The 22887-nt window shown below is 45.7% G+C and overlaps 2 protein-coding genes across 2 annotated transcripts in view; both read left to right on the plus strand.

The window, feature by feature from the left end:
* The window catches only part of LOC132393287 (protein FAM187B-like), a 33530-nt gene extending 12343 nt beyond the window's left edge, over nucleotides 1-21187 (plus strand). Inside the window, exon 3 of the mRNA XM_059968329.1 lies at nucleotides 21164-21187. The gene's annotated coding sequence lies outside the window, so the exon portion shown is untranslated. The remainder of the gene's footprint in view (nucleotides 1-21163) is intronic.
* LOC132398347 (protein FAM187B-like) lies at nucleotides 499-1722 on the plus strand. The gene has a single exon (XM_059977674.1). It carries the CDS (start codon nucleotides 499-501, stop codon nucleotides 1720-1722), a length of 1224 nt encoding a protein of 407 aa, XP_059833657.1.
* Nucleotides 21188-22887: the final 1700 nt, after the last annotated feature.

The raw sequence follows: 22887 nt of genomic DNA on the forward strand, positions 1-22887 counted from the left end.
CAGCCTGTAGCGCCCCCCTTGGGGACTTGTTAATCAATATATAAACCCCCGAACGACTGGATTAGATCCTACCCTGTAACTAACTCCTGGGTATCCTTTCAATCAGTGGATTAGATCCCAGCCTAGAAACTACACCAGGGGAGCTGATATTTTATATATAACCCCCTGAAATCTATAGAGTAGATCCTAGGCTGTAACCCACTCAGGGGTTCTGTCAAAGGGATTGTTTCGGTTGTCTGTACGCCGTTTAGGACGTGCAAGTTTGGAAGGGGTTGTCTTAAAACCGGGTCAAAAATCAGCGCCTTTTACCCTTTTAGGACATGTGCAAGTGTAACGTTTCGCCTCTAGTTCTGCACCAGGACGTCGTCGAACGTACGCTCTGTTTCCATTGTTGAGGCAGAAGACCATTGTCCGTCACTTGGAGATGTAACGTAGGTGATTTGGCGGATGGTCTAGGGAACCAGTGAACCTGCCTTTTCTCTTTAGGACTCTAGGGGGATGGAAACACAGCTGACCTGGGTCACATTGGTAATGTCCCGAATTCTTCCAATCACACTGCTTTTGACCAGCGCTCTCTCGGCGTCCGCTGGTTCTTCGAACTCCTGTGACCCAAACCGGTCGTGCCTAATCCCGTTTCTGAGCCGCAACCCGGCCACGCTGATCTGTCCCAACGTCCCTTCCGAAGCCGGAGAGGTGGCCTGGGCGTACTCTAACAGCTCGGAGCCCGGCTCCGGGGCGGTGGTGCTGGTGGGAGCGGGGGCCGTCCCGCTCGGAGGAGGAAGTCTGGGCGACCTGCAGTCCCGTTGCCGGTTCTCCCCGCCGCACATCTCCATACGACCCGCCACTGTGCGGGACTCCGGCGTCTACCTGTGTCAGATGGACGGCAGGACTTTGGCTTACTACGAGGCGGACGTCCAGGATGTGGAGAAGGCTCACCTCTCGGGCAAGCCCGTCGGAGTCCCGGCGCTACCCAGCACCTTCCGAGAAGTAAAGGGGCAGCACTGGAAACTTTTCACCGTCTGGAACGCCTGGCAAGATTGCGACCGGTGCGGCGCCCCGGGGGAAAGGAGGCGCCTTGGTTTCTGCTACGCCCGTCCCGTCGTTGGGCAGGAGCAAGCCGTGCCCTGCGGAATCGCGGCTTCAGCCGGGCGTCCCGAGCTGGCCAGTCGGGGTCCTGAGATAGCGCTGGAACCCTGCCAGGTGCCGTGCCTCACAGAATCGCCTTACGAAGCGCACGTCAGGCGCTTGGAGCTGCCGGGTCGAAGATTCGTCCCGCTCGACCTACCCCGCACCCTCCTCATCGAGACTTACCTGGTCAACGTCAACGGGAACGCGAGCCTCAAGTGTCCCGGCGCCTCCGCCTTCACCCCGGTCTCCTGGCGGAGGGACTCCGTCTACATAACGCGGGACGAGCTGTCTAGACGGCGGGGGAGCACTCATTCCTTAGACGAGCTCACCGGGCGCAGCGCCTACACCATTGCCGGGGCACAGAAAGATGACGAGGGTGTGTACAGGTGCTACGTGTCCGGGGAACTGGCCGCTTCTTTCCACTTGAAAGTGCTGGATCCTTACAGGAGAGGAGCGGCGGCAGAGGGCAACGCCATAAGCGCTGTCTGGTACTTCTTGGCTACCGTCTCGATGACCTTCGTGCTCCTGGGATTCCTGAGCTTTCTGTACATCTACTGCACCCAAGTGCGACGGCACCAGGTCGTTCACTGGTAGCAGTCCACCCGTAACGAGTTGTCCGCTTGTAATTCATAAGGGCATTCAGCCCGTTTTAGTTCCCGCCAGCCCTCAAAGCGGTAGCATCGATTAGGTCCCTCCCTGAAGCCTATTGTCTCTCTCAAATTGCCCCACTCATTCACGCACATACTCTCAAGGATAACAAACACACTCTTTGTAGGAGTGTGAGAAGGAATCCCACAAGGAGAATGTGTAAATTCCTCGCGTACGTACGCGGGCAAATGCACACGCAGACCACGCAGATCGGTACTGGGAGACGTGGTCCCTGCTCCCCGATTCCCACACACACAGAGGGCCGGATCCTCCTCTTAAACACCCCGACTGTCCCACACAGATGCAGGGTTTAACTGTGGACCTCAAATGCCCCTGGTAGAGATCAAACTCTTGCCATGGAGCTGAGAGGCAGTGATTCTACCCGCTACGCCACTAACCCTACCCTTCTGCTGAAAAGCCATGAACTCAATGCGCGGCTTCCTTTACAAACAACGTTAAACTTCTCATTGAAATTTTATCCCGGACGGTCTTAATTAGTCAATGCTCCCCACTTCATTAAAGTTGTCTTATGTTAAAGAGTGTGGTTAATTGAAAATGTACACTTTTATTAACTACCTGCAACTCAAGAGAAGGTCATTTACCCTTTAAGGTAATACAGCATGGAGACAGGCCCTTTGGCCCAACGTGTCCCTGCTAACCGATGCCCATCTAAGCTAATCCCACTTGCCCGCAGTTTGTCCATATTCCCCCTACAGCCATGTATGACTTTAACATTTTTAATGTATCTGCCTCAACAATTTCCAAGTACCAACCACCCTCTGGGTAAAGAAGCTTCCCCTCATAACTTCTGCCCTCTCACTTCCGCCCTCTAGTTTTTGGTTCACTTCCTCTGGGAGAAAAGACTGTGCATTTCCTCAGTCAATATTCCTCACAGAGAGAGTCATAAGTGCATGGAACACCCTGCTGGAAGTGGTGGCAGGAGCATCTTTAGAATGTCCTCCTTCAGTCTTTTATGCTTCATTGAATAAAATCTTAGCCTGTTGAACTTCTCAACTCAGGGCTCCAGGTTCTGTCAACTTTCTGGTGAATCTCTGCACTCTTTCCAGCTTAATGATATTGTTCTTATAGCATGCAGAGCTGGGCAGAGAATCGGCAGTTAGAGTTCAGTCCAGAAAAGTGTGAAGTAATGCACTTTAGAAGGTCAGATCTATCTATTTTTTTATTATTATTGAGAAATGGAATAGCAGACAGCCCAGTTTTGAAGGGCTTATGTACGGAGTTTTGGATGCTGGCACATGTTCCCACATTGGAATCTAATTCCAGGGAGCCTGGGAGATGTGAGGCTGCTACTGTTACACAGAAACACTCTTCCAGAATTTGGACAATGAATACTGAGGTGTTTTATTCAGTCCAAATGTAACGTTGTGGAAGCAAGAACGTTCCTACCATTGGTCTATTGATCAGTGGCATGTCATCCTGCATTGAATCATATCCAAACCATTGACATCACCTACCACTGGTAATTATGTCAGGCGTCTGCTGACTGGTGGAGTGGCATTTGCAATTTTCCGGAAGTATTCCAGAATCCAGTGTTTCTTGAAAGGTCGTCACTAATGCCTACTTCAGCCAGCTCTTCCAGAACCCTGGTCCAGGAGACTTACATTCTTCAGACCTTTCAGCTCGAAGCTATCATCAGACATGGAATGGCACAGCGGACTCCATTGGCTAAATGGCCTAATTCTGTTGCTAATTCTGTTTGTTATTAAACTGGAAAGAGTGCAGGAAAGACTCACGAGGATGTTACTGAGAATGGGGGAGGGGGCTTGAGTTATAAGGAGAGACTGGATAAGCTGGGACTGTTTTCCTTAGAGTGAAGGAGGCTGAGGGGTGACTTTAGAGGTTTTGAAAACCATGAGGGGTGTTCATAAGGTGGACCATCACAGACCTTTCCCCAGGGTAGTGGACCCTAAAACATGAGGGCACAGGTTTAAGATGGGAGAGGTAAGAATTAAAGGAGCAGAATTTTCACCCAGAGGGCATTGGGTGTATGGAATAAGCTGTCAGAGGAAGTGGTAGATGTGAGTACATTGACAATGTTTAAGATACATTTAATCCGATCCATGAATGGGAAAAGTTTAGAAGGATATGGGACAAACCGAGAAAATGGAAAAAGGCAAGGAGACAACCTGGTCAGCATGGGGGATGTGGGCTGAAGGGCCTGTTCCTGTGCTGTATAATTCTCCAATTCTACATTGGCTGGGGTTTCGGAAACTGATTGGTGACCTTACTGAAAGATCTCAGTCCGTAAAGGGTCAGAATAGGGGAGATGAAGAGCTGTTTTCCCCAGTGGGAGAGTCTCAGTCAGGTGGACAGTTACAAGATCAGGGAATGGTTATTTATAATTGGGACACATCAGATCTTTAGACAGATGCTGGGGAATCTCAGCAATTCTTTGCCCTGGCATGCGCTGCAGGCCAGATGACCAGCAGAGGGAGCAGGAGAAATGGAATAGGAGTTGAAGCAACTGGCATCTCACAGAATGAGATCAAGAGATTCGAGAAGTTACATCGCCACTTTATAAAACTCTGGTCAAGCCACATCTGGAATATTGCATTTAGTTCTGGTCATGCCATTACAGGAAGGCTTTGGAGAGAGTGCAGAAGTAGCACAGCCCTCCTCACCATCGAGGATATCTTCAAGATATGGTGACTCACAAAGGCAGCATCCATCACTGTGGACTCTCTCCATCCTGGACATGCACCCTTCTCTTTACTATCATCAGCAAGGAAGTATAGAAGCCTGTAGACACACACTCAACAATTCAGGAACAACCTCTTCCCTTCTGCCATCAGACTTTTGAATGGACCATGAACCCATAAGCCCTGCTTCATTATTCATGTTTTGCATGTTAATTATTTTTGCAACTTGTATACCTTTATGTCTTGCAGAGTACTGCTGCCACAAAACAACAAATCTCATACAAGTGTCAGTGCTAATAAACCTGATTCTGATTCTTAAAAGCAAGGTTATATTAATACAGCCAGGGAGTGGTGAATTGGAACCAGGAACCACAATCCATACTTCCACCAGAGGGCAATGTGGAGCCACATCTCTCCCCAACAATGGCAGAGTCACAAAGTACAGAAAAAGGCCGTCTGGCTCAACTGGTCTATGCTGACCAAGATTCCGATCCAAACTAATCCCATTTACCTGTGTTTGTCTTATATCCCTCTAAATATTTCCTAGTCATGTACCTGTCCAAGTCATTCTACGTGCTTCAACTACTTTCTCTGACAGCTCTTTGGCTGAAAAAATTTACCCCTCCTTTTTCTCTAATTTCACTTTAAAATTATGCCCTTTGGTTTTTGCCTCAGTTTCCATGGGATTGTGACCATCCACCTGATATACAACCCTTACGATTTTATAAATTTCTATAAAGTCACCCCTCAGCTGCCTTTACTCCAGGGACAATAGCCCCAGCCTATTCAGGGACTATTATAACCCAAGCCCTCCAGTCCTGGTAACACCCTGGTGAATCTTTCCTGCACCCTTTCCAGCTCAATGACATCCTTCTTAATGCTGGGCGACCAGAACTGCACACAGTACGCCAAGGCCTATCGCACCAATGTCTTGTACAACGCTTCACACAGAGGATGGTGGATATATGGAACAAGTTTCAGGATGGAAAACATTGTGGCACTTACATAGAAACATGGAAAACCTACAGGCCTTTCAGCCCACAGAGCTGTGCTGAACATGTCCATAGCTTAGAAATTACCCAGGGTTACCTGTAGTTCTCTATTTTTCTAAGCACCGTGTACCTATCCAGGCCTACACAACTGCCACCGGCAGCCCATTCCATGCACTCACCACTCACTGCGTGAAAAACATACCCGACATCTCCTCTGTACCTTCTTCCTAGCACTGTAAAACTATGCCTTCTCGTGCTAGCCATTTCAGCCATGAGAAAAAGCCTCTGACTATCCACACAATCGATGCCTGTCATTATTTTGTACACCTCTATCAGGACACCTCTCATTCTCTCTCGGTCCAAGGAGCAAAGACCGAGTTCACTCAACCTATTCTCATAAGGCATACTCCTCAGTCCAGGCAACATCCTTGTAAATCTCCTCTGCACCCTTTCTATGGTTTCCACATCCTTCCTGTACAGAGGCAACCGGAACTGAGCACAGTACTCCAAGCAAGGTCTGACCAGGGTCCTATATAGCTGCAACATTACCTTTCAGCTTTTAAACTCAGTCCCATAATTGATGAAGACCAATTCACTGTATGCCTTCTTAATCACACAGTCAACCTGCGTGGCCGCTTAGAGTGACCTATGGACTCAGACCCCAAGTTCCCTCTGATCCTCCCCACTGCCAAGAGTTTCATCATTAATGCAATATTCTGCCATCAGATTTGACCTCCCAAAATGAACCACCTCACACTTATCTGGGTTGAACTCCATCTGCCACTTCTCAGCCCAGTTTTGCATCCTATCAATGTCCTGCTGTAACCTCTGAGAGCCCTCCACATTATCCACAACACCCCCAACCTTTGTGTCATCAGCAAATTTACGAACACATCCCTCCATGTCGTCATCCAGATCATTTATAAAAATCACGAAGAGAAGGGGTCCCAGAAAAGATCCCTGAGGCACACCACTGGTCACTGGCCTCCATGCAGAATATGACCCACCTACAACCAATCTTCGCCTTCTGTGGGCAAGCCAGTTTTGGATCCACAAAGCAATGTCCCCTCGGATCCTATGCCTTCTTACTTTCTCACTACGGCTTGCATGGGGTACCTTATCAAATGCCTTGCTAAAATCTGTATACACTACATCTATGGCTCTACCTTCATTCATGTGTGTAGTCACATCCTCATGAAATTCAACCAGGCTCGTAAGACATGAGCTGCCTTTGACAATGCCATGTTTACTATTCCTAATCATATTATGCCTCTCCAAATGTTAATAAATTTTCTAGATCTCTATCATTACCTAGCTTTTTGAACCTTTCGTAAGTTCTTCTTGACTGGATTTACAACAGCCTCTGTGCACCACTGTCCCTGTACCCTACCATCCTTTCCCTGTCTCATTGGAACATACTTATGTAGAACCTCATACAAATATCCCCTGAATGTTTGCCACATTTCTTCCCTACGTTTCCATGAGAACATCTGTTTCCAGTTTATGTTTTCAAGTTCCTGCCTGATAGCCTCATATTTCCCCTTACTCCAATTAAACATTTCCCTAATTTGTCTGTTCCTATCCCTCTCCAATGCTATGGTAAAGGAAATAGAATTGTGATCACTATCTCCAAAATGCTCTCCCACTGAGAGACCAGTTCATTTCCCAATATCAAATCAAGTACAGCCTCTCCTCTTGTAGACGTATCTACATATTGTGTCAAGAAACCATTCTGAACACACCTAACAAACTCCACCCTATCGAAATCCCTCAGTATAGGGAGGTGCCAATTAATATTTGGGAAATTAAAATTTTCCATTACAACAACCCCATAATTATTACACCTTTCCAGAATCTGTCTCCCTATCTGCTCCTCAATGTCCCTGTTACTATCAGGTGGTGAATAAACATCGCCCTGCAGAATTATTGACCCCTTCCTATTCCCAGCTTCCACCCACAGACTCCATAGACAACACCTCCATGACTTCCTCCTTTTCTGCAGCCATGACGCTAATTCTGATCAACAGTAGTACATCCCCACATCTTTTGCCTCCCTCCCTGTCCATTCTGAAACATCTAAAGCCTAGCATTTGAAGTAACCATTTCTGCCCCTGAGCCATCCAAGTCCCTGTAATGGCCACAACATCATAGCTCCCAATGCTGATCCACGCTCTGAGCTCATCCATTTTATTCATAATAATCCTCACATTAAAATAGACACATCTCGAACCATTGGGCTGAGTATGTCCCTTCTCTATCATCTACCTATCCTCCTTTTTGCACTGTCTCCAAGCTTTCTCCATTTGTGAGCCAACCTCCCTTTCTTCCGTCACTTTAGTTCAGTTCCCACCCCCAGCAAGTCTAGGTTAAACTCTCCCCAATAGCCTTAGCAAACCTCATCGCCAGGATATTGGTCCCCTCAGATACAATGATGACCTTTAAAAGACACTTGATCAGGTGATGAGCAGGTGTACAGGAGTGAGATAGATCAGCTGGTCGAGTCGTATTGCAACAACAATCTTGGTCTTACTGACAGTGTGGGCATTTCTCAGATTACACAAGGTTATCACAAGGGAAAGGTGGTCTGGAAGAGCAGGATTTATATTTATTCAGTAATACAAGAAAGAAATACATGGACGATGTATAGGCAATACTGTTATTCTAACCATTCCCCCTTCAACAGCTTGCTCACCGTATTGTATTGACTTGGCTTGCATATCACATAGACAGATAGGATGCAACATGCACGGTCAACCTGAACAATGGAGGGCCTTAGAATGCATTTTCCTAACACATAGTATTGGGTTCAGGGGAACACAGGTTCCCATCAAATCACACACTAAATTTATCAGGAAACCTATCAAACACCCCCTCCCACATCTACAAGGAATGAATCAGTTTTGTGATGGGACACTCTCCACTTGCCTGGGTGGAGTTAAGTACATGCTCTGCATCTGCCACATTACCTCCAACTCTCTTCCAACACCCACCCCCTACCCCCGTCAAGGCAAAGTCAGGAGTGTTATGTGACACTCTCCATTTGCCATGCCAGAGTTCATCCATGCACTCCACATCCACCACATTAACATTTACCTGCCTCCCTCAAAGGACAAGGCAGCAGTGTGATGGAACACTCCCCACTTGCCTGGGTAGAGTTAGTTCATGTATTCCTCATCCACTACATTACCTTTCCCACATATGCAAAGCATGGAGCAGGAGTGTGATGGGACACTTCCCATTTCCCTGGCTGGGCACGGCCTCAATGACTGTCAAGAAGCTTGACACCATCTAGGATCCAGTAGTCTGTGCAATCAGCACCCTATCTATTCTCCCAAAATACTCCCTTCACCACTGGTGCATGATGTTTGCAGTGTACACCATCCTTTAAATGTTGTTAATGTACCTGTTGTCTTTTAAATGCCATTAGCGTACCTGTCTCAACCACTAACTTAAATTATTCTAATTTAATAATACCTTTTGCAAAAAGCTTGCCCCTGGATTCCTAATAGATTTCTCCCCCCACCTTAAACCTAGATATTGATTCCCCAAACCCTGAGAAAAAGACTGTAAGCATTTACCCTGTCTCTGCCTCTTGTGCTTTTATACTCCTCTATAAGATCACACCTCAGTCTGCAGCATTCTGTAGACTATTCTCTAAGTGTGACCTCAATAACATCTTGCGCAACTACACCACAACATCCCACTAGCCAGACTGTTATGACTGATGAGGCTAGCATGCCAACACCTTCTTCACCATTCTATACAACTGTGACTCCACTTTTAAAGAACAATGCCCTTTTACTCCAAACTTCCCCTATTCTACAACACTTCCCTGGGTCCTACTGTTCACTGGTCAAGTCCCATCTGGATTTGCCTTCCTAAAATCCAACACCATGCACTTATCTGATAAAATCAGTTTGCCATTCTTCCAGAAACTTCTACAGGTGATCAGGGTTTCTGTAAAAATGGAACCTATGCATAACATAACTCATTCCATCAACTCTCACCAACTTTTAATGATGCACTATAGCAAGAATCTTATTGGGAGGCTTCACAGCTTGGTATGGCAACTGCTCTGCACGTGACCACAAGAAACTCCAGAGAATTGTTGACACTACTCAGCATAACACAGATTCCCCTCCGTGGACTCCTTCTAATTGCCTTGATAGAGAAGCAAAAGAATGAAATATCCCACCTACCCTGGAGACCCTCTCTTCTCCCCTCCTCCATCATATATCAGAAAATAGATTAAAACTGACAACACTGAATCTATGAACTGGATGGTGTCAAAGAGCCTCAAACTGTCAGACCAGAAGTGATTGAACAGTATGACATTGAACTTCTGAAGTTCGACAAGGATACTGGGAAAGCAATTCTGCCTGACGCGTTGAGAACAGAAATACTAAAGCCGGGTTCGAAGTATTTTCAGAACAGTGAGGGGCCTTTAATGCCAACAAGTAACTGCTCAATGAACAAAATTTGGTTTAAGAGTAAATTGGGAAACGGTCATGGTGAGGAAGTGACTCGCTCATGGCTGGTCTATTCCCCTTCTTAAAAGTCTGCATTTTGTATCTGTTACCTTCTCTATTCCCAGTCAGATCATCAAATCTTATTGGAGCAGGAAAATGGATTCAACCAGTGGAAAGCACCTGTGAGGATTAGTCTTCATGAAAATGCCAAGAATCATCGGAAATGCTTCACACAGTGGAAAGAAATGCAAAGAAATTTAGCTGGAAACAGAGGAGTTATTCACGCGGTATTTCAGTCACAGATTGTGAAGGAAAAGCGGAAGTGGCGTGCTATCTTGACGAGAATCCTTCACTGCATAATATTACTTGGAACTCAGAACCTGGCTTTGCGAGGACACGGGGAATCACTTCAGCTAGACAATGACTCCAATGTGGGAAATTTCCTTGGCTTACTGAAACTACTGACCATTTTTGACCCTGTCATAAAAGAACACTTCACTCATTTGGAAAGACATCCTGCATCCACATCTTATCATTCACCAGGTGTCTAGAACAAATTCATCCACATGATGGCATCCACTGTCCACCAGTGTTTACTGAGAAGCATTCGTAAAGCCTATGGTCTCATGTTCAACACGACTCCTGATCAGGCAGATGTCAGAATTTTATCCATGAGCAGATGTCAGAATTCGTGAGGTATGTGGAAGTTGATTTTGAGAGGAAAACAGTCCGTGTTAGAGTCCTTCATTAATTTTATCCAGATAAGCCAGAAGGATGCTGAGAGTTTGGTTGAAGACATCTAGAAACAACTAGAGAAGAATGAAATGGAGCTATCGGTCACAGTGCTATGACAATGTTGCTGTGATGGCTGGACACAGAAGTGGTGTTGATCAAAGAATAAATGAGAAAAACAGCCTGGTAGTGTTTGTTAATTGCCACAATCACTCACTCATCTTGGTGGGTGTACCTGCAGACAAGCAGGATACAATGATGGTCACATTTTCTGGAACCATCGAAGCTCTCTACATGTTCAATGCAGCACTGGGAAAAACTCAAGAACACCGTGCCTACGGTTGCTAAGTCAGTGTCCGAAACCAGGTGGAGTGCAAGGACAGAAGCAGTGAAGCCCATTAACAAGTACCTTGAGGAGATACTTCAAGTTCTCCAGGACATGATAGACAATAAAAACAAGACCAGTGAAACAAGAAGTGATGGAAGGCAGCTGTACAACTGCACGTTGAGTTACGATTTTCTGACTTTGCTAGGATTTTGGAACAAAGTACTCATTCGCATTGACCGTACTCAAAAGAGGCTGCAGGATCCTGGCATGAACTTCCATGATGCTGCCCTGGATTTGAAAGCCCTCTGGGATCATATTTATGATGAAAATTTGGTCAGTGAGTCACTCGAAGGAGGAGTAGGGCTCTATCAAGAATGGAATATTGAAGCTGAAAGACATCAGAGACGAAATAAACGAATGGCTAACGAAAACTTGCCAGATGCTGAGTTAATAGTTAAGGAGGAAATGGAAAAAGTCATGAAAGGAACAGTCCACCGTCTTCACAGAAATGGACGAAAGGTTCGCTCATTTATTTGCACGACACTGACGAAAAGATTAACGAGCTTGATTTGTATTTTCGAGCTGACATTATGGTAAATTTATCTAAAAGATGGAGGTCAGATGTCAGAAACACACTGAGTCTCAGCAATTTGCAGAACGGTAAACTTTATTTTTCGAGTCTGCAGAGTCGGACCCAACCAGCTCCTGCTAGATTGAGTGCCGAATTACACTTTGCACAGTTTTTTATACCCTACATTCTTCTTTAATCTCATTACAAAATTACAAATGTGATTACCCCTTTGGCCCACTTATCAGCCTCAGCGCATTAACACCGTTATTGTTCAACCGTTAAGCATGTCTTCCCGTTACCCGTATCGCTTCTTTAATCAGCAAGCTATTGTTTCATCCTGATTTTGCAAATTGGTTTATACGTTGCCCTGCAAGTTGCTTTGCACGTTCTTTCTGTGTCAGCACATTCTAAATGGACTCCTTAAGAATCATTTCTCTCAATCCACCCTTTTTCTTTTTAGAATGTGCTATCAGTTGGGCTTTTGCCACGGGTTTACATAGGCTTCTTCCTCTAGCTCTATTTCCCTTTGTAGGAGTACCTGAACAGGATCAGCTGGGGCCCCTGGTTGCATGACTTGTCTTGCCACCCGAGCTACTAGCTCCCGCAAGCAGGGGATCAGACATGGTAGCAGAAGGAGGACCATCAATCCCCCTCCTATAACCCCTAAAGCGGTTCGCCACCAGCCTCCTTTCAACCATCCGTCCAGCCAGTCCCAATACCCCAGCGGCTTCCAGGTCTGTACCGGCACGTGGGCTAGTTTCCTTATTTTATCTGATATTTTTTTGAACCACCTTTCCGTTGTCATCTATCTTTCAGCAGCAGTTGGTTAGATTAAACTTTCCACATACTCCTCCTTTTTGTTGTAGTCATAACATTTCTCGTTTACATGCGAGTGTGATACAAAGGACCCTGGAAAAACCGTCATGCCCACCCTTACCGTCGTCCTGCACTTATCACATCCCCCTTCAGCGCTTCTCAACAATAGCAGTATATACATTACAGTCCCAAAGTTCAATCTGTCCGTCTTTTGAGCTTTAGCACCATCGGGTCTTCTCCCTGGACGCAAGTCCATTCTGCACCTTCTTCGGGCTTTACGGGTCCCTTGATTCTCGCGGCGTGGGTCCACCCTTTTTCTTTTGTCCTTACTGCGGCTTCGGTGGTCAGTAGCACCTGGAATCGGCCTTCCCACTGCTGCTGTAACTTCTCTGGCTTCCAAGTCTTAATCAGGACCCAGTCACCGGGCTGAGTTCGGTGGAGTGCGAAGTCCAGAGGTGGGGTTTGTGCGAGTAACCCCTTCCTGCGCAATTCTGCAAAAGAACGAGACAGTGCCTGTAAATAGTCCCTTACAAAGACATCTCCCCCTTGCAGGGAAGGATAGCCCTCCACCTTGTTCCAATATGGAAGGCCAAACAACATTTCATAAGGGGATACTCCTATATCTTTTCGAGGAGCCGTGCGGATTCTTAGTAGGGCCAGGGGTAGACACTTGGTCCAGGGTAGCTTGGTTTCCATTAGTTTTGTCAATTGCTTCTTCAAAGTACTGTTCATCCTCTCAACTCTTCCTGAGCTCTGAGGGTGCCAGGGGGTGTGCAGCTTCCACTCGCCTTCTGATGTTTGTCGGGCTCCCCTGTTGATTCTCCGTATAAGAACTGTGCCGGGTTACAACTATTGTTCTTTTCAAAGCTTAAATCATCCCCGACCATCAGAATGGTTTCGTATTTCAGTATGCGAGAGTCCGTCAACCACCGCTGAGCTTTTTGGGCTAAGAGGGTGCTAACGGAGTGCGGGGTATTCATTCTTCCCCCAAAGGTTAATTTCCGTGCTTCTTCTACTAGTACGGCTGCTGCCGCTACGACTTGTATGCACGTCGGCCATCCCCGGGATACCGGGTCTAACATTTTTGATAAAAAGGCCACAGGTTGCCGCTTTCCTCCTTTTTCTTGGGTTAGTACTCCTAACGCAGTTCCTTCATTGTTTGTTGCATACAGCTGAAAGGGCTTTTCCAGTGCTGGCAGTGTTAATACCGGGGCCCGAATTAGTTGCCCTTTTATTTTCCTGAACTTCTGTTCTTCTTCTTCGGTCCAGCTGATCATTCCCCGGTCTTCCTTTGCCAATTTGTCGTACATAAACTTCACCAGGGGGGTATAATTCTCTATCCAAATCCGGCAATAGCCCACTAAGTCCAGAAATTGTCTTATTTCCTTCTTTGTCCTGGGAAGCGGTATTTTAGTTATTCCCGCTATTCTTTCTGGGGTTATTTGGCGGTGCCCTTTACTGACTCTGTGTCCGAGATATGTTATTTCCTTCTCGACAAATTGCAGTTTCTTCTTGGACACCCGCAATCCTTTTTCTCCTAGGTAATTCAGGAGTCTTATAGTATCGTCTCGCACTACCTCCTCTGCTGGTCCCGATAGTAGTAGGTCATCGACATACTGTAATAGTTGGTTCTTTTCGGTACAATGGAATCCAGCCAATACTTGCTCCAGTACCTGTTCGAATAGGTTTGGGGACTCCGTGAACCCTTGGGGCAAGACGGTCCACCGGAGTTGCTTCTTCCGCCCAGTGAAGGGATTTTCCCATTCAAATGCGAACATATCTCGGCTACCTTCCTCCAACGGGCAACTCCAAAAGGCATCTTTTAGATCTATCACACTGAACCATTCATGTTCAGGAGGTATTTTGCTCATTAATGTATCGTGTTTGGACTACCGCATTTAAGCCTCTCAGATCTTGAACCATTCGATACGTGCCGTCGGGCTTTCGGACCGGTAGGATGGGGATATTAAAGGGTGACATACATTCTTCCAGGAGTCCATCTGATACTAATGTCTCAATTACAGGTTGTAATCCCCTCCTCCCTTCCATGGCAATGGGATATTGCCGTCTTCTCTCTTCTGCTTGTTTGTCCCACTGTGGGTCGTTTACTGGAAATTTCCGGTCCCCCGGTAACTCATTCGGCTGTTCCCTTCCCCAAATTGATATTGCAGCTTGTCGTATCATTTGCCTCTCTTGTGCAGAAAATAGCGTTCCCATAATCGCATGCATTTCTTCCCAAGTGTAAACATTAGGTCCTAAGAATTGATCCAACTGTTCTGCCAGTCCCATCGGATCTTCTAATAAAGTTTTCATATCTTTCTTAAATCCTCGTACTTCGGTACTTGTCAGAGGGACGTTTACAAATCCTGTTCCTCCCCGTTCTCCTCCCATTGGAACCTCTCGAAGGGGACACAGCTGTACCTCTTCCTTTTTTAATTCGTCTTTCTTTTTCTTATCTGCTCCTGTCACACTCCTTGTTTCGATCCTTGCTTTTGCTTTTTCCCTAACATCCCTCTCTTCCCTCTTCAGGTCTATTTCTTCTGTTTTTTTCACTTTCTTCACGTCCTCCCTCTGCTCCCGTAAGGGGCGCAGAAGGCTGGACATAGGGAGGGGGTAAATGATCGAGTAGGTCCCACTTCCGCTCACCTTTAATGCCCAACTTAAAACTCTTTGTTGTTACTCCTGGCCAGGGAGCCCAACAAAAAGCATAAGCAATTTCTTCCGGTTTTACATTTGGTTTTGAATTAACGTAAATGTTTAAGGCTTGTCGTACCCAATCCTCCTCAGACCCAAGCCGCGGCCACCAGACCGCAGGTTTTTCTATCGGCTGTTTCGACCAAATTAAACAGTACTGTATCATTTTTTTCTTTTGTTTCCCTTTTAGTCTTCCACATCCCCAATTCTCAAACATTCTACCGAGGGGGCTATCAGGAGGAACCCCCGGGTATGGTCCCGGTCTCTCCGTTTCCTCTTTCTTTTTAGAGCCACCCCCTCCCATCTTATTCCGCTCTTACTTAATCAGGAGGACCCCCGGGTAGCGATCCCGGTCTTCTCCGTCCTTACTTATTCCCGCACCTTTCTACTATAATAGTAGGCACTTACCCGGTGCGTCCTGGGGACTTCCAGTACCAGGTACTGTCCCCTTCTCCCCGTTTACCGCTCTGCGCTGTCCGGATATCACTCGCTCAAGCCGCGTTGGAGCGACGAGCAAGGAGTCAGGGACCGCCAAACTCGGCGGGGTGCACCGTCTCCGATGTCCTTCCTCGTGTCCACCGCGGCCGGAGTGTGGATCCCGGACGAGCCCCCACGTTGTCAGAAACACACTGAGTCTCAGCAATTTGCAGAACGGTAAACTTTATTTTTCGAGTCTGCAGAGTCGGACCCAACCAGCTCCTGCTAGATTGAGTGCCGAATTACACTTTGCACAGTTTTTTATACCCTACATTCTTCTTTAATCTCATTACAAAATTACAAATGTGATTACCCCTTTGGCCCACTTATCAGCCTCAGCGCATTAACACCGTTATTGTTCAACCGTTAAGCATGTCTTCCCGTTACCCGTATCGCTTCTTTAATCAGCAAGCTATTGTTTCATCCTGATTTTGCAAATTGGTTTATACGTTGCCCTGCAAGTTGCTTTGCACGTTCTTTCTGTGTCAGCACATTCTAAATGGACTCCTTAAGAATCATTTCTCTCAATAGATATTTGGACAGGAGCGCAATTTCAGTGCTTGCCATAGGCGATATTTCCGCAGATACGCCCGTCCGAAAGTTCAAATTTTATCGTGTTTATCGTGTTCAGGGGGGTTTTCTAGTAGACTCACCACTCTAGCAGCCGTGGATTTGCTGAGCGACGCTACCACATTGAAATTTTTGGTACTGTTGGCGGACATTTCTGGCAGCGCGACCTGGGCCTCGGTTTGTACAGACCAAGCAACGGCATTTTGTTGCCAGAAACTCCGGCAGTTTGAAAGCGACTGCATTGGCCGACACGTTCAACAACTCTGGAATCGGCCTCCAGCATTGCGGTCACCAATGTAGGTTTTCGCAAATAAAAACTACGAAAGCGTTTTAGTTGATGAACTACCGTAACCACTCATTTACTCTGAACACTGAAATCTCGCACGGTAAAAAGCTCATTACGTAATCACGTCATCGCGTCAAGACAGCCTTCCAAAGTGAACCACAACCCAATGTCGGTGGCTGTGAATTTCATATGTTTCCACCAATTACCTTACACTACGAGACTATTAAGTTGTTCCCTAGTACAATAAGTTAGACTCTTAACCTCAAAACCTACCTCTTTATGAACTTGCGGCCACTTCGTATGGATTGGCAACACCCCCTGCTGCATAGGTACACTGGTGTATCACAAGATGTGTGCTTAACTCCGAGCCCTACTCACTTTATGATTGTGTAGCTAAGTACAGCTCCGATGCCAAAGTAAGTCTGGCTGAATCAAAAGTGGTGACGAATCAGAATATGGAAGGGAGACTGAAAATCTTGTCGAGTGATGCCACTACAACAATCTCTCACTCAATAGCTGCAAAATCAAAGAGCCGATACGAACTACAGGACAAAGAAGCAGGGAATACATTAGCCTGACTTAATAGGGGGACGGAGATGGAGAGGGTCAGTAGTTTTGAATCCCTTGCCATCACCCTCCAACAATCAGGCTCCTGAACCAGCCCCGGATAACTTCACTCACCACTTTTCTGAACTGATCCCACAACTGAAGAACTCACTTTCAAGGACACTTTACAACTCATGCAATCAGTATTATTTATATCTGCACGTTTTTTTTTTGCAGGTTGTTTGTTGGTAGGCCTTTGACAATTTATGGACAGTACCTCACAGCTGTCGGGTAAAGAGCCAACATTCTCTGTAGCTGTTACACTTTATACTGCATTGTTATTGTTTTAACTTACTCTACCTCAACGCACTGTGGAATGATTTAAATGGTATAAACAGTGCGCTCTGTAAATGTGACAAAAATTAAACCTTTTCCAATTTGGAGACAAGTTGTTTTCAATATATCTTACCTTGCAGAATACAGGACTCAAAACAATCAATGATCAATTTGATCCTCTTCTTGTTAAACCCAAAACCACTCAATGCCGACTTTATTAGCTACACCTATACACTTGCACATTAATGCAAATATCTAAGCAGCCAATCATTAGGAAGCAACTCAATGCATAACAACATGCAGATATCGTCAAGTGGTACACTTCTTCAGGCCAAACATGAAAATAGGGAAGAAATGTGATTCTAGGTGACTTTCATTGTGGAATGATTATTGGTGCCAGATGGTTTGAGTATCTCAAAAACAAATGACCTCCTTGAATTATCACACACGATAGTCTCTAGAGTTTACAGACACAAAGGTGTGAAAAACAAAAAAATAACATTGAGTCAACAGCAGTTCTGTGGGCGACTATGACAAGTTTTGAAGTGGATGGACTACCACAGCAGAAGACCATGAACCTACACTCAATGGCCACTTTTATTAGGTACAGGAGATACTTAATAAAGTGGCCACAGAGTGCAGTGTTTTATTCTGAATCAGTGCCATTCAAATTAAAGCACTTAGTTATTTCATTGTCTTTTGTGTCGGTGGCTGAATATTGGGTCATTTTACATCCAGACCTACATCTGTCATTCACAGTGGGAAGACAATTGAGGCACATAAAGGGATTTATGAGATCTCAACACAAGAATAACTAGAAACCTGAGTACAGTGGGAGGCTACAGAGCAGAGGATATTCCACTGGTTTGACGGCTCACCTCACCCACTTCACTGTTCCCGTTGTGCATTCCCGGAATTGAGTGTCTCGGCTGTGATCTGGAAAAGAAAGAAGATATAATATAGGACATAGAACACAGAATATAGAACATAGAATACGGAACATCGAACATAGGGCTTAGACACAACAAGGAACATGGAGCACAATATAGGACACAGAACCTGGAGCATAGTACATCACAGGAACAGGCTCTTTAACACTTAAGTAAACTTGTAATTCAATGCCTAATCATTTTCTCTCTGGGCAGTCTATATTCCTCCATTCTCTGCACATCCATGTGCCCGTCTAATTGACTCTTACCTCCATCACCCTGTCATACATACATTATAGGTACCCACCACTCTCTTTGTAAAATACTTCTCCTTTAAACTTTCTTCTTCTCATCTTAACCCCGAAAGAAAGCTACCAACTGTATTTATACTCTCTTAATCATATAGACTTCTATCAGGGCTCCCCTCAGCCTCCACCGCTCTAGCTTGTCCAACCTCTCTTTATAGATCATGCCCTCTAATCCGGGCATGACCGGGCATAATCCTCGGGAATCTGTCCTGCACCCTCCCCGAAGCAGCAAGAGCCCTGGGAAAAAATTATAATGTTATGATAGGCATATAGAGAGGGTAATTGGCTTGAGTTTAAATTACTAATGCCGGAGGGCCTTGAATTTAAGGAGGGAGGAAAAAGGTTCAAAGAAGATGCGCAGACGAGTGACGGAGACGAGTAGATAGAGGTGACGGAGACGAGTAGATAGAGGTGTTTCAGAGGCTATTAAATAGGCACAGAAGTGTGTGGGGAATGGACATTCTGTAAGAAAAAGAGATGTAGTTCAATTTGGAATTGTATTTGGCACAGCTATCATGGGCTGAAGGGCCAAGTTCCTGTGCTGGACTTTTCTACCTTCAATGTCTCATGTTATATGTTGTATTACAGTGCTTACATCCACATCTGTTTCCAAATTATGACTTTAATTTGTGATCAGATTGGGATTAAGATTGCTTTATTATTGTCACAGTGAAAAACAGTTTTAAATGCTATTCATACAGAATATTTCATCACATGGTTAACAACTAATAGGGATAACCCTGGGAAATATAAACTAGTTACTTACATCAGTCATGGGAAAATTATTGGTGAGTATGATCAGACAGAGAATTTATGAGCATTTGGAAAAGTATAATCTGATTGGAGATAATCAACGTGGCTTTGTGAAGGGGCAGGTTGTGCTTCACGACCTTTTCAGATTGACCTTTTCAAAGAACTGACAAAACAATTTGATGAAGGCAGAGCAGTGGATGTGTATGGATTTTAGTAAGCTGTTTGACATCGTTCCCCATTGGAAACTCATTCGATAAGTCAGGAGTGAGATACAGGGGAACTCAGATGTGTGGAATCAGATTTGGCTTGCCCACAGAAGGCAGAGAGTGGTAGCAGATGGTAGTTGGGTGACCAGTGGTGTCTTGGAAAACCCTGTTCTTCATGATTTTTATAAATGACGTATAAGGAAATGGGAGGCTAGGTGAATAAGTTTCCAGATGCCATAAAGGTTGGTAGTGTCATCAGAGTGCTGTAGGTTACAACTGGACATTGATAGGATGCAGAGCTGAGCTGAGTAGTGGCAGATGGAGTTTAACCTGGAAAGAGCGAAGGTCAAACTTGACGATAGACAAAAGATAAATGGTAAAATTCTTAGCAATGTGGAGGAGCAGTTGAATCTTGGGGTCCAATTCCATAGATCCCTTAGAGTTGACGTGCGGTTCATAAGGTGGTTAAGAGAGCACATGATGTATTGGTCAAGGTCTGTCAAAGTATAAATATGTCACCATATACAACCTGAGATTCATTTTCCTGCAGGCATACTCAGCAAATCTATAGAGGATCAATGAAAAAAACTAGAGTGCTGGTGACAACAAACAGAGTAAAACGCAAATGCAAATAAATAGCAATAAATAACGAATACACGAAATAACAAGGTAAAGAGTCCTTAAAATGACATCATTGGTTGTGGGAATATCTCAGTGGATGGTTAAGTGAGTGTGGTTAATCCCTTTGACCAAGAACATGATGGTTCTGGGGTAGTACCTGTTGTTGAACATGGTGATGTGAGTCCAGAGGCTCTTGTACCCTCTACCTGACGGCAGCAGTGAGAAATGAGCATGGGTGGTGAGAATTTCTGATGATGGATGCTGCTTTCCTACAACAGCATTTCATGTCGATTTGCACAATGGTTGGGATGGTTTTACCCATGATGTACTCTGCCGGATCCCCTTCCTTTTGTCCGATTTTCCATTCAACTCTCTGGCATTTCCATACGAGGCCATGATGCATCCAGTCAATAGTCTCTCCAACACATCTAAGGAGGTTTGTCAAATTTTTAGATGTCATGCCAAATCTCTGTAAGCTCTTAAGGATGCTGCCATGCTTTCTTCAGAATTGCACGTATATGCTGGGTCCAGGGCAGGTTCTCTAAAATAGTAATACCAAGGAATTTAAAGTTGCTAACATTCTTCACCTCTGATCCTCCAATGACGACTGGCTCATGGGCCTGTGTTTCCATTTCCTGAAGTCTACGATCAGTTCCTTTGTCTTGCTGACATTAAGTAAGAGTTATGACACCACTTAGCCAAATTTGTAACCTTCCTCCTGTATGTTGATGCATCACCACCTTCGATTTGGCCCACAACAGTGCTGTCATCAGCAAACTTGAATATATTGTTAGAGCTGTGCTTAATCACATGGTCGTAGGTGTAACACAAGTAGAGTTGGGTCTTCTACCTTTTACACACAGCCCTCAGGTGTACCTATGCTGATAGAGATCATGGAGGAGATGTTGCTGCCAATCAAAACTAACCGGGGTCTGTGAGTGAGGAAATCCTGAATCCAATTGCACAAGGGGGTACTGAGGCCAAAGTCTTGGAGCCTATTGATTAGTTTTGAGGGGATGATAATATTAAATGCTGAACTGTAATTGATAAAAACAATCCTGATGTATGTATCTTTGCTGTCCAAATGTTCTAGGGTTGAGTGAAGAGCCAGAGAAATGGCATCCGCTGTGGACCTGTTGCTCCAGGACGCAAATGGGAATTCAGCAACAGGTCAGGCAGGAGTAGATATGCTCTATCACCCGCCTCTCAGAACACTTCATTACTGTGGATGTAAGTGCAACCGGGCGATTGTCAATGAGGCAGGTCACCACGATTTTCTTGGGCACCGATATAATTGAAGCCTGCTTGAAGCAAGTGGGTACCTCACATTACCAAGCGAGAGTTTAAAGATCTCAGTGAACACTCCAACCAGTTGGACAGCACAGGTCTTTAGAACATGACCAGGTACCCCGTCCGGTCCAAATACTTCCCTTGGATTCACTCTCCTGAGGGCTACTGCATGTCAGCTTCAGATCATAGGATCATCGGGAGATGTGGGTGTCTGCAATTATTCCCCCATGTTCAATGTGAGCACAGAAGGTATTGAACTCAGCCGGGACTGAAGCTCTGTTGTCCTCTGCTTGCTTTAATTTGGTAGAGGTGGTAGCATTCAAACCCTGCTAAAGTTTCCAAGCGTCCTTCGTTGATTCCAGTTTGGTGTGCCTATGAGATGGCTTTACAGAGCCATCCACCTCAGCCTTGAAGTGACTTTACAGAGATCACACCTGCACCTCCTTACAAGCAAGAGAAAATCTGCAGATGCTGGAAATCCGAGCAACACACCTAAAATGCTGGATGAACTCAGCAGATCAGGCAGCATCAATGGAAAAGAGTACAGTCGACGTTTTGGGTTAGTGACCCTCTGTGTGCTGGGGCTTAGTGTTGTGTTTAAGCTTCTGCATTGGGGTCGGTTGGAAGAGGATCAGGGTCATCAATTCAGGATCGGTAAAATAGTGGAAAGTCGCAGCAGGTCAGTCAGCATCTGTGGAGGATTGAAACCAGGTTAAGACCCCTCTTCAGACCTACGAAAAAGTATAAGCAAGCTTTTTTAAAGTTGTAGTGATGGATTTAAGAACAGGAGGTAGTGCGGATGGAGGAGATGTAAGCTCACTGTGTACATCAACCTCAGCCCACCCACGACAGTCCTTACTTCCTTAATCGTTTCTTATTTTTGCTTCACCCAATTCACTCAAAACTATATATAGGTGCTGGCAAACAGGCGTCACAGGCGCTGGCAAACACAGACAATGACGGAAATTTACCAGGAATGTGGGGAAAACCCAGCGATGTTGAAACCTTTGCTCATCCAATCCGCGGGCATCATCAGATTGAATAGCACTGGGAGCGACGCTATTTAAGACTGCTAGGAACGAAATTCTCAAACGACCCTCGAGCGCCCTGGATGTGACGCTCTGCAGGTGAGTGAGTGGTAAAAAACGCGAGAACAGGGGATTTTTGAGGGAAGGGGTCGATTGCACCGGGAGGAGTAAGCAGGTTAAATCGAGGGTCCAGGAAGACGCTGCGGTTTCAGTGAACAGAACGAACCTCGGTTACTAGTCAGGGATGCTCCGAAAACCGTCCCGATCTCCCAACCTCTCCCACACATGAAAGGGTCGAGAACGGCAGGGTGGTGCAGTGGGTGGAGATGGTGTCTCCCTGTGTCAGCAGTCAATGGTAGGTCAAATGCATTTGTCCGCGCTGGGTGTAATGGTACGCCAGCACCCACAGGCTATCCCTCAGCCCCGACAGCTCCATAGGAACCCCTTTCCTACACGGACTGTGACGGTTTGAGGGTGGAGGCAGCTGGAACCACCCCCA

This window comes from Hypanus sabinus, chromosome 1 (assembly GCF_030144855.1).
Source record: "Hypanus sabinus isolate sHypSab1 chromosome 1, sHypSab1.hap1, whole genome shotgun sequence".
NCBI classification, from domain to species: Eukaryota; Metazoa; Chordata; class Chondrichthyes; order Myliobatiformes; family Dasyatidae; genus Hypanus; species Hypanus sabinus.